Source organism: Heterocephalus glaber, unplaced genomic scaffold, assembly GCF_053883595.1.
Source record: "Heterocephalus glaber isolate CG9 unplaced genomic scaffold, H.glaber_assembly_v1.0 deba00001452, whole genome shotgun sequence".
NCBI classification, from domain to species: domain Eukaryota; kingdom Metazoa; phylum Chordata; class Mammalia; order Rodentia; family Bathyergidae; genus Heterocephalus; species Heterocephalus glaber.
Window position 1 is genome coordinate 8631634 of NW_028258302.1, and position 12846 is coordinate 8644479.

Sequence of the window (12846 nt, forward strand, 5' to 3'; positions counted from 1 at the left end):
GGGTTGAGGAGATCAGAGGGGCCGTCCAGATACACAGACCTTTTTCTTGGCTTGCCCTGCGCTGCACATCATGGGTGCTGGTCATCAACCAAGCAGCCAACCTCAGCCTACTCCTTTGTCCCTTGTGTCATCCTTGCTACTAGAGAGTGCAGAGCAGTGTCCAGCAGTGGTCATGTTGCTCTCTCATCTTGTTCAGAAAGATTTTCTTTGCCAGGTTTGCCAGTGGCTTGGGGCTCAGCCATTGCTGGCCATTCTCTGTGGTCAAGGCTTGTGTCCCCTGGCTGGCCCCTGCCACTGACCCCTCTACCCCGCCTCCAGGTGGAGACTATCTCAGACTCCGACACCGAGAACAGGAGCCGGAGAGAGTTCCACTCCATCGGTGTACAGGTGGAAGAGGACAAGAGGTAGGTCACAGTGGGGGCCTCTCAGGCTTCCCTGGGGGAGTAGGGTAGTGAGGGCCCACTAATGTCCTCGCTGGCCATCTCCCTGTGCATGCCCTCTTCCTGGAAGTGAGACCACACCTTTTTATTGGGGAGGTGTCAGGCAGAGGTTGGCTACAGAGATGTCACCATCTACAGTGAGTTTTCGTTGTTCCCTACCTGTCTCTGGTGCTCACTGACAGACAGAAGACAGATGGTGGTTGAGGGAAGAAGAGGTGGGGAAAGGTAATAGGTAGGTGCTACAGAGACCTCCAACAATTGTCCTTTACAGGGGATGACAGCATTCTGCCAGACCCTCATTATATCCTGCAGTGTACAAGTGTGTGAGCACAAAAAGAAACAAATAAACTGGAAGATTGGCTCTCACAGGCCCCTGGCAGATATAACACTCCTCCTCACTTGGCTCACACAGGCATTTAACCAGTTGGGGGTATCTGTTATATGCCCGAGTCGCTGGTATACCTGAGATAGAATTACCAGCAGCCACTAGTCTGGCATTAGGAGGTCTCCTTAATGCCTAGCTGAAGAATTAGCACTGTGGGCTCTGGAGTGAGTGCTGGAAAGATTCCTCTCTGTTCTTGTGTGCATTTGGGGACACACTTTCTCTAATGCCAGGTGGCAGTGCCTCAGTGGCCCATCTGCCCTCTGGACCACAGTGCTACAAGGCTAATGGGCCTAACTATGTCATCTGGGCACCTTCTGGGGCTGACTATAAGGGTTCATGGTTATCTGGGTTGTCCGGGCCATACTACTGTTGGAATCAAACTCGTGCAATGACGGTAGCAGTCACTTTAAGCTCTGGCCCCAGCTGCCATTGTTGGGCCTTCTGACCCCGCCCCCCTAAACTCCCCTAGCTATTCTTGGGAATTTCTGAGGGGTTGTCTTATATGTGTGTCTCATCAAGTCTTCTTGGGGTTCTTGTGGGAGTCACCATTTTTCTCCACTCCTGCTCTAGCTCCTTCAAGTTCCATATGCTGTGAATGCAGTAAATATCTCCATTGAGGGTGGCAAAAAGGTGCCCTTGTTGCCCCATCACTCCTAAAGCTTCTGTCCTTACAGAAGATTATAGAAAAGTGGCACTTTGTGACAAGCTTAATTTGCAAATCTGTGACTTCAGTTCTGGAGGAATGGGTGCAGCTCTGTGCTCTGAATCCTGTACCCTTCCTTGACTTCATGGTGCTTGTGGACCATGAACCAAGCCTGTGTGTCCTCAGGAACTCCTTGGGAGGCTTTTGGACTCCTCATCCAGAAAGGTCCTTGGGGGTTCCCTCTCTTCCTCCTGACAAGCTGAATCCTGGGAAGAGTGCAGCAGGCACTGCCATTCCTCCATCAATTCATTCAGTAAATATTTAGTAAGTGTTTGTGTATGGCAGCTTCTCTGCACTGTGTTAAATGCTTGGGAAAACAACAAAAACATGCCTCTTGCCCTCACAGAAGTTATGGTCTAGAGGGAAATTGAGGTAATGAGTAAATAACTTGTGACTAAAAATAGGGTTACACATTTTGGTAAAATATATAATGGGATATTACTGCACATCATGGTGAGAATATGAAAGAAAAGAGGTAAGAGAAAAGGGACCTTATTTGAATTAAGCAGTGACATTCAAGCTGCTGCTTGAGAACATTCAGATGATGATTGGGAGGGTTTTCTAGGGAGAGACACTAGCACACATAGAGGCACTGGGGCAGGAAAGAGTTTGACATGCAGCAGGAAGTAATGCCGGTTCATGTGGGTTGTGTGGAGCCAGGTAGGGGAGTGGTGAGAGAGCAAATTGGAGAATTCCAGGGGCCAGGGCAAGCTGAGCATCAGCATGATAAAGAACTGGAATCTAATTAAAAGTAATGAGTAGCTATTAAAAGGTTAAAAAAAGAGTATGACATGCTCTAATTTATGTTTACAAATGATCACTAGCTGCTGAATGGAGAATGAATGTGGGGAAAGTAATAGTGGAAATGAGGAGGCCAGTAAGGACCATTTTTCATGATCCAGGAGAAAGGTGATGGTGTTTTCCATGGTGGTGGCTATTATGATTGGGGTCTTTCTTTCCTGTTGTACTGTATAATTGGACACAGCTGGGATATGGGGACACTATTAAATTTTATATACTGATTTTTTTTATTGAGCAACCTTGCTGCTCTTTTGTTTCGGGTCTCAGATTATCTGGAAATCATGATGGGTTTTCTATATAGTCAGTTACTTTTTTGCAAATGAGAGTATTTCTTTTTGTTTTTGACTGATACTGGAGATTGAACTTGGAGAGTGCTGAGCTACATTCCCCAGCCCTTTTTATTTTATTTTTTAATTTTAAGACAGGGTCTCACTAAGCTCCCAGGCTGCCCTTGAGCTTGTGATCCTCCTATTTTAGCCTCCCAAATAGCTGGGATTAAAGGCATGTCCCACTTACCCAAGCCTGGCTAGGATATTTCTTTTAAATCTCTATTCTTAAATGTATTTATCTTATAAAAATACTTTGCATAGTACTTCCAATTCATTGTTGAGTTGTAGTATGCTTATTTCTTTCCTGATTTTAGAAGTTATGCTTCTCAAGATGCTTGCTACAAATTATATCATATTAAGGAGTTCTATTCCTAGTTGACTGAGTTTTTGTTTATTTATTTTATTTTGTTTTTTTTGTGGTGCTAAGGATTGAACCCAGAACCTTGCATATGCTAGCCAAGTACTCTACCAAAGAGCCACATACCCAGCCCATTTTCACATTTTTAAAAAAATTTTTTTAGAATTTTAAAATTTTTTAGTACCAGGGATCGAACTTGGGACCTTGTGCTCCTCCCTCCCTCCCTTCCTTTCTTCCTCCCTTCCCATAGAATCCAGGGTCTTCACACATATCTACATCCCACCACCACACCCCCCCCCTTTCTTTTTTTGGAACCGGGGATCAAACTTGGGTCCTTGCACTTGTGCAGCAGGCGGTGAAACCACTGAGCTAAATCCCCAGCCCCACACCCCCTTTTTAAAAAATTTTTGAGACAGGGTCTCTCTAAGTTGACGAGGCTAGCCTTGAACTTGCAATCCTCCTGCCTCTGGCTCCCAAGTAGCTGAGATTATAGGCATGTGCCATACACCTAGCTGAAATTTCTTATTTTTCTAACATGTGCTTTTAGGGCTATAAATTCCCTTCTAACTATAGCACTATAGCTGTATCTCATAAGTTTTGAGATTTCGTATTTTTTTGTTTTTGTTTTTGTTTTTTGTTTTTTTTTGTTTTTTTTTTGGTACCGGGGATCGAACTTGGGACCTTGCACTTGCAAGGCAGGTGCCAGAACCACTGAGCTAAATCCCCGGCCCTAGATTTCATATTTTTAATTGTTCAGTTCTAAATAGTATGATTTCCTTTTTAACCTATAACTTGTTTAAAAGAAATGTGGTAGGTATTTTTAAGTTCCCAAATGTAGTTTTTTGGGAGAGGGGGCTGCCTTTTTATTATTGGTATCTGAATTTGTTACATGTGGTCACAGTATGTATTCTGTCTGATATTTATTCCTTAGACTATTTGAGGCTTTTTTCCATCATATACTTTATATATTTTGTATATCCTACATATGGTCAGACTTAGACTTTATATCTTTCATTTTCTTTGTATGTTTAATCTACCAGTTCTGAGAGAGGTGTGTTAAAAATGTCTCACTGTGATTTTGGATCTGTCATTTCCCCCGATAATGTTTTTTGTTTTTTTTTGGTACCAGGGATCAAACTTGGGTCCATGCGCTTGCGAAGCAAGTGGTGGAAACACTGAGCTAAATCCCCGGCCCTTGATAACTTTTTTTTACTTGAGTTTGAGAGTGTACTGTTTATCAAGCTTATGATTATTGTATCTTTCCAGTGGATTGGCTTTTTTATCAGCAGATAAGGTGCTTTTCATACCCTTACCCTCCTACACTCTTGTGTTTTACATGTATTGCTTATGGCTGAGAATATAACTCAGTGGCAGAGTGCCTGCTACTTAGCACGTGGGAGCTTCTGGGTTCAATCCCCAGTACCAGCCCCCTCTTCCCCAAGAGACAAAAAAAAAGAGACAGGTACGTTGCTTTTAAGAAATATGTGGCTAGGTTTGGTAGACATATTTAATCCAGTTATATATTTTGATTACTAATTTATTTGGACTTATTTCTATGACTGCACTAAGACTTTTCATTTGACATACTTTTTCTTTGCTTTCCTCTCCTGTGACTTTTTCTGTCTTCTGTTGAATTGATCAGATGTACTTTCGTTTTCTTTTTCTCTCCATTGGTTTGGAAGTTCACGTGTCTTAAGTAGTGATTTCCCTTACAAACTGACAAATATACTTAATTTTGCATTTTTCTAAAAACATCTAAAATTAGTATTTCTATCCCTCTTAAGTACAAGAGTCCTGTAACACTTTAATTTTCTTAGCTTCCTCCTCCCATCTTCCACATTGTATTTATGGAGTACTTTGATTATACCTCTTTAAAGGCTCAGCTAAATCAGTTATTGTTATAGCTTTTATGGTTTAATAGTGTAGATTTACAAACATATTTGAACAATTTACATGTTCACTGTTGTTTGTTACTGCCCACTCCTTCCACATGGGCTCAATTTCCATCATACTGTGGTAGTGCTTTGGCTCGGGACCAGCTTTAAGGTTAATTTCTCAGCTTGAGCTCTCTGGGTTTCCCTGTAGTACACATTTGAACCCCACACCTACACACAACGCTAACTTAATGTCCTGAATTTCAGCATCCTGCTTGCAGGCTACATTCCTGAATCGCTGGCATGCATTTTTCTAGTTCAAATCTGTAAACAGAACAGACCTTCTTGGCTGCTGGCTTTATGCACCATCTCCTTCCAGCTCCCGTGATGCTTAGGCTTGGGGTCTCTCCTCTCCCTTGGTATTCCCATCCAGCCTCTAGCATATGTCTGACCAAAATTCCTGGGGGTCCCTTGGCTTAGACACCCTCTTAATACTCAGATTTTGAATTTCCTTTTTGTGTCCGGTACCTGAAGATGTCTCTTTCCTATTTTCAAGGTGGGAATTGCAGCAAAAACACCTTTTTGGTTTTATTTTATCCATCATTTCTATGTGTCTGGAGTGTGGGTAGGAGCTCTCTAAGTTGGTTTAATCTACTACATCGGCTACATCTACTACAGTTGTCTCTGCTAGGCTGATAACAGCAGGTACAGGGAAAAGGGGACCAAGGTGACAGGCATTTCATTTGGAGTGAAAGGCAGGCCTGGGAAGGGCAGGGACAGGCAGAAAATGTCTTCCTTGCACGTGTGTAAGTGCTTAGGGAGGTCTTGATGAGGCAGGCCGAGGAGTGGAGATGGTGTTGCAAAAGTGTCTGAAGCACTGAAACGCCTGGTATAGGTGATCATACTGGGAATTAAGAAGGAGTGACAGGTGGGGAGAGGAGAAATCTGGCCCATCTCTCTGGCCAGGCTCCCTTGCTTGTCTGCTGAAGGCATTCTTAGTTATACACCTGCACAGTCCTTGCTGTCCCTTCTGTCCCTGGCTTTAAGACTGACTCACCACACACCGTGCCCCAACTGGTACACAAAAGTGAGCCGTGAATTCTAGCAGCCTTGCCAGGCAAACATCCAGGACTTGCCCCCCAACCCACTGCCACTCATTTTCTTGGACTCTTATCCTTGCTCCTGTCTCACTTGTTTATATTTTGGTTTTAAAAATTACTGGGCAGAGGCTGAGGCAGAAGGATTGTAAGTTTGAGCTTAGCCCAGGCAACTTAGCAAGACCCTATTTCAAAATTTCAAAATTTTAAAAAAGGATTGAGAGTGTAGCTCAATGTGAAGGCTCTGGGCTCCATACCCAGTAATAATAATAATGATGATAATAATAATAATTGCTGGGCAGTACTCAGGAGGCTGAGGAAGGAAGGTTGCCTGCTCAAGGCCAGCCTGGGTAATTTAGTGAGACTCTGTCTCAAAATAAAATTTAAAAAGGGCTGGGTGTATAGTTTGGTGGTAGAGTGCCTAGCATGTGTGAGACCCTGGAGTTGATCTCCAGTTCTGAAAAAACAAAAATTGCTGGACAGGAAAGGCCTCTCATTTTCGCCTTTCAGGATGTTCCCTGCTGACCTTCGGGGTAGAGTTCAGACTTATGACTGCTTGTATCTGGGAGTTATCTGTGGATCCTTGTAGCTGTCCATCGTCGGTGATGACTTGGCTTAGAAAGGCACAGGGCTGTGAGCTGCATCCGTTCTGTCTGCATTGCACCTCCTCCCCCACCTCCAGCTTCATTTGCCCACAGACTATTGGATGCCTATTCTTTGTCAAGTACGGTGCTGGGTACTGAAGACACAGAGATGACCAGACCCAAACACAGCCCCTGGCCTTGAGAAGCTCCAAACACATTAACCTAAGAATCACATAGATAATGTAAAATTAGGGCTGGGTGTGTAGCTCATGGTTAGAACACTTCCTAGCACATTTGAGGCCCTGGGTTCGATCCCCAGCACCTTCCCCTGCCCTGAGTAGACTTCTAGCTCTGACAGGTGCCACAAGGGAGAGTTGTGTGTGCCATGAGAGTGTATAATGGGAGCTCTGACCCAGTCAGAGAGGTCACTTCTCTGGGGAACTGGCATTTGGATAGAGACCTGAAGAATGAACAAAAGTTAGCTAAATGAAAATAGGAGATAAAAATGTTCCAGGCAGCAAGAACAGCATGTGTTAAGGCCCCGTGGAGAGAAAGAACACACTTAGGAAACAGTGACAGCCCTACCTCAAGGTATCATTACTGCACCTGTCTCCCCAGACCCTGGACCAGGATAACAAGACATCTAGTGTCTTCGCTGAATGTGAGAAAGACTTTGGGGTCCTAGAAAATGTGATTCTTTTACTCTAGCTCTCTCTAAACATGGTGATCCCCCTGTATCTTCCAACTTTAGATCCTTCCCACTAAGCCCTTACTTTAAATTCCAGATCTAGCAAAAACAAAAAGTACTACCAACAAACCCTCCAAAACAAACAAGAAACACTAGGATGCCTGGTTAAATTTGATTAAGTTGGGTGTGGTGGCACACACATGTGATCCCAGTACTTGGGAGGCTGAGGCAGGAGGATCACTGTAAGTTCAAGGCCAGCCTGGACACACAGTGAGCTCAAGACCAGTCTGAACTATATAACAAGACCCTGTCTTAAAAGGCTAAAAAAAAGGTTTGATTATTAGATAAACAAATAAATTATAGTATAAGTATGTCCCATGCAATATTTGGGATATACTTACGAATAAAAAAAATCTTATCTGAAATTTAACTGAGAATCCTGAACTTTATCTGACAACCCTACTTATACCCACTTGTGTCCTGCAAGAAGTTGGAGGAGCTGACTGAGCACAAGCCCCGGGTACAGCCACAGCCTCTGCTCCTCAGCCTCTTGCTCCCGGGTGGCTCCTAACTGATGCTCAGAACTCCTCTGAATCTGCACTCAGTACCCGCTCTTCCCCTCTCGTTGTCATAGTCCCTGGCTGGGGTGATGGGTTCAGGTCCCCTGCCTAATTGTCTTAGGTACTTTCTTAGAGACAAGCTTCTACAGCAGTGAGTATAATGCTGTGCCTGGCTCAAATGTCACTGCCCACTCCTCCCACCCCTGCCAGCCTACTGCCAACACTCCCGGCAAAACCTCTTGACAATTTGTGAATATTGAGCATTTCTTAGATACTGTGTCCCTTGGGATGATCCAGTTTCTTCTCAGAGGCTTATATGTTACCCCGTAGAGAGTCACTGAAGGACTATCTCCCCAAAAGTAACCAGGATAACGACTTCCACAATCACCAGGAATGCAGGCATTGTCACTTGGCAGGACTGGAGAGGCGGAGGGCTCAGCAGCCTAGTTAAAAGGCTTGGGGAGAAAATATTATGAATACTTTGTTATTGTTAGTGATAATTCACAGTGGAAGCCAGTTGCTATCCTGTGTTTACAGCTGTTGGTGAAGTGCATAGCAGCTACTGCCAAATCCAGAATGAAATAGGGACACAGGCCCTGTACTTTACTACCCTGAAAATTCATGTTATTGTTAGGGTTAGAGTTGGCTGTGAGTTACAGAAAACCTTCAAATGACAGTGAGTTAAACATGACGGAAATTTATTTCCTTCTTGCTTAGAAGTCCAGAGGGCTGGTAGGTGTTCTACACTGTCAGGACCCAGTCTTTCTCTTATTGCTTTTCTACCTTTGACCCTGTCTGCAATCTCATGTTCTAAGATGGCTGCTTGAGGTCTAGCCCTCATGTCTGTGTTCTGATTTATTAGGAAGGAGGAAGGGACAAAATAGGACACATTCTTACCTTTCAGTAGCACTTTTTTTTCGGTGCTAGAGGTCAAACCCCTGTCAGGCGAGCACTGTACCACTCAGCCACACCCCCAACCTGACACATTCTTTTCATGAACACTTTCTAGAAGTCAAACATACCACTTCTGCTTATAGCCTATGGGCTGGAACTTAGCTCCATGGCTATACCTAGTTGTAAGAGAGATTGGGGAAAGAATCTGTCCAAAGTGGCCACGTGTCCAGCTTAAAATTATGGGATTCTGTTACTAAGGAAGAAAGGGAGAATGGATGTTGAAGGATAATTAGTGGTCTCTACCATCCTTCCTTCCAGCCAACCAACCAATCAGCCACCCAGCCCACATTTATGTTTGAGGAACTGCCCTATTTAGCGAGAGAAACAGATATGCAAATAACTCACCACAATACAATGTGATATAGAGGATAAAAGAGGTTTTGTTCAGAGTGCTGTGGGAGAACAGATGGAAATGATCAACAGCAATCACAATAATTAATAACTGTAATGCCCTAGCGAGGTTCTCAGAGCTGCATTTGGACAATTGTGTTTGTCCAGCTCCCTTTCTTCACAGTGAGAGCCACCAACTTTCCTCCTTCTCCATAATAGCTAACACAATGGGCCGGCAGGTGCTGTCCCAAGTTCTGTACATATATTATCTCCCAAGCTGGTACTATTATTCTCACTTACAGAGGAAGAAACAAAGCACAAGCCACAGAGCTAGGTTTTGAGCGCAGGCAGTCTGGCTCTGCTGTCTCCCCCTAAAGCGGCTCATTCTCATTCCTTCCCCCAACCCCCACAAGTCTCTAGCAGATCACCTCTGCAGCCACTCACTGTGACAGTGGAGGTCATCTGGTGGGACCTTGGTCCACTTCCAGATGAGCTCCCCACTTGCATCTTTTCTCTGCATCCTCCACCAGCCCTGTCTCATTGGCTGGCATCTGTCTTCCTGAGTGGCTGAAGAGGTAGCCTCTGAGCTAATTTGATCATTTTCTTATCTTAGGAAGTCACATAACCTCTCTAGGCAGCACTGTCTCCTCTGTAAGTAGGGATGATTCTGACACCCTTATCATGGGACTGGTCATGAGGACTGAGCATGTTTACTCATGTAAAGTGTAAGTACTCAGAAGATAGCCTTTTGTACCTCCCTTCTACCTGGTTCCTTTGACTATTGCTTCTCCCTTCTCTGACTTCATTTGACTTCTCTTTATAGGTTGTACTAGTTTCCTGTTCCTGCACGCACCTGAAAAATCCAGGCTGTTCGCCATATCGCAGGATCCTCAACTTAATCACATCTGACAGTCTCTTTTGGCATGAAAGTAATAGCATCATACAGACAAGGACCTGGGATATGAGTCTTGTTGGGTGCCATTATCCTGCTACCCCTTCGGGTTCTTTTCCCTCAGGATATGGCAAGCAAGAGCCATCCTAAACAAAACACTCCTCCTGTAACAGACATTCCTTTGCTCTTCCTTGTTTCTTTGCAAGCTCTTTGAAGGAGTTGTTGCCCACTTTTTCCCACTTCCTGCCAACTAGTTGCAGCCTGCATCTGCCCGCACATCCCACCAAGCCTGCTCCTGCTTTGGTCGCCAATGTCTCCTGTACTGCCCAATCAGTGGGTACCTTTCATTCTTCATTTTCTGTGTTGGTTGCTTGTTCCTTCTTGAGACCTTTCTCTCCCCTTCAGCCTGTAGGGTCTTCAGTTTTCTTCCTCATCCTCTCTGGCCTCTGCCTCTCCTCTGTGGGCTGCACTGTCTCCCCCTACCTGTGAAGTATCCATGTACCCCAGGACTTTGGATCTTTGAGCCATTGCTCTTTTCTTGGGTGATCTTGTCCCACACTTCTGGTTTCAAATGCCACTTGTACAAGGATGACTGGCTCCCACTTGTTCTGTGTCTCTGGCCGCTGGCTGGGAGTGTTGGTGAGGAGTGTGCTTCCACTAATCCCTTAAGCTCCTCAGCTCCTTCAGGTCTCCCTGATGCACATGCAGTGAGAGAGCTTGTTGAGAGAGGAATTTGAGAGCCAGCCTGGGACACTTTGTGTGTCTTTTCCATACTGTGGCTCCCATCAAGGTGGAGCATGATTCTCTTAGGCCTTCTCAGAGGACAAGGTGAGAGATAGCAAACCCAGTGGTACCCAAGGACAAGTCCATGTTCAGGGAAGCAGCAGGGATGGTGGCTCTTTAGGAATGTATGTACTGGGGCAAACCCTACCTTTACCTCCGTGATTTGCAACTGATGAAGCTCTGAAAGAGTCACAGGCTAACTGGAGCTCCAAAGGACAAAAATATTTGTGGGGAGCCAGGGTGCATCCTGATGGGATACAAATAGACATACAAGTCTCTCACCAGAAAGAGGCAGCAGTGTAACCAAATAATGGGGTGCCTCTGGATGCAAGAGAACTGCTGAGGGGATATGCAGCTGAGGAGGGGCCCTGTGGACAGTCAGAAGAGCCACAGAGAAAGAGGGGCTTGAGCAGGAAATGGGCAGGGAGGAGAAGGAAGGCCATTTCAAGCAAGGGAATAGGATGTACAAAGGCTTAGAGTCAGGGTCACACATTATCTGTTAAGGGGACCAGGAGAATGTTGGGGAGATAAGGTTGAAGATGGGGGCCACATCCAGAGTAAAAGGGTCACCAATAAATGCTGGCACAGGAAGTTTGAACTTTATCTTATGGCAGTGGGGAGCTATGGAAAGATTTTGAGCAGGGGAATGACTTGGCAGAGTTCAGCTTTGGGAGGAGTACTCCAGTCTTGTGTAGATTAGGGAGGGATTGTTGGGCGCAAGATCTTTAAATATGCAAGGTACAGGGTTTTTTTTGGTACTGGGGATCAAACTCGGTGCAAGGTACAATTTCAGAGAGAGGCGTTACCTTGGGAATTACTGGTCCACTCCTATAATTTTAAATGTGTGTATTTTTTAGATATATGGGTATGTATATATAATGTAATATATAATCATACATTTTAAATATACACCTATTAGCTGGCCTAGTGGAGGACTTCCCAAAGGCACATAGTGGGAAAGCCAGCACTAGGACTCAGGTCTGCCTCCTGGCCCAGTGCTTTTCCTCTGCATATACTGAGTGGATGCAGAGGTATCTGAAAGGAGGCCAGTCCAGTAGTCAAGGCAAGTGACAATGCCAGTCTGATCAGGGCAGACACCAAGGTGAAGACCAGGCAGGAGGCAATGAAGAGATTTTCTCTCCTTACAGAGGTGGGGGTGGGGACATAGGGCTCTGTGGAGACTGCACATGAGTGCATCTCTTTCCTGGGTCCTGCAGCATCCTTCTGGGCCTGGTTTCTATGGCAACAGGCTCCCAGCAGGGAGCCTGCCAGCTGGAGGGAAGCAGGCAGGCAGCAAGGAGAGAAGGCCTGGGCAGCATGAAGAAGGCTAAAGTCACAGGGGCTAGGAGTCTCCTGGAAAGCTGGACAGGCTCCTGGAGCTGGCTCCACAAGCCTTTCTCTCTTCTGACTAGGTAGAGGTAGAGAGAACTCAGGACCCACGGGCCTTTCTTTAGAGGTCATTGAATTCCTAGGCCTCGAACCTCTGTGTGTCCTCCACCCCCATTATCCTCTGACTTTCACTTCTTTAAGTATTGTCTGGCCTTAACCTCATGCAGCTTAGGGAGCCACTGACTTCTTTGTAGAAAAGAGCCCCTACTCTGAACTCTGGGGAAAATATGAACAAGGCCAGTTGACTTTCTCTTTTGCATAGGATTTGCATATTATTAACTCAAAGACAAGAAGTCTCCAGGCCCTGTGTCATTCCTGCCAACAACTTAATTCAGCTCTACTGGCACCGGCACACTGTGTCTGGCCAGGCTCTGGGCTGCACTGTCAGGGTCTCTGGGGGAGAAGTCCTCCCAGCTGTAGGCCCACTTCATCCCCAGCTACTCCCACCATCTCTTGCTATGATGTTCTCACAGCTGATGTGGTGCAGAGTGTTTGACAGTGGAACCCAGCAGTTCTGAGTCCAAGTCCTGGCTCTGCTACTTTGTAGCTGGATGAGCATGGGCCTTTCTGGGCCTTAAGTTTCCTCATCTCTCTGTAGGGCTGATGACACACTATACATCCAGTGTAAACTAGCACAGACATATCATTTGATAGAAAACTGAACTACTTTTGCATTCAT

General features: G+C 45.3%; 1 protein-coding gene across 3 annotated transcripts in view; it reads left to right on the forward strand.

The window, feature by feature from the left end:
• Window positions 1–12846, forward strand: part of Dlgap3 (DLG associated protein 3) — a 60661-nt gene that overhangs the window by 42872 nt on the left and 4943 nt on the right. For all 3 annotated transcript variants that reach the window (XM_004850916.4, XM_013074377.3, XM_013074375.3), the window contains exon 8: window positions 319–404. In XM_004850916.4, the coding sequence (XP_004850973.1) occupies window positions 319–404 (86 nt within the window). The remainder of the gene's footprint in view (window positions 1–318; window positions 405–12846) is intronic.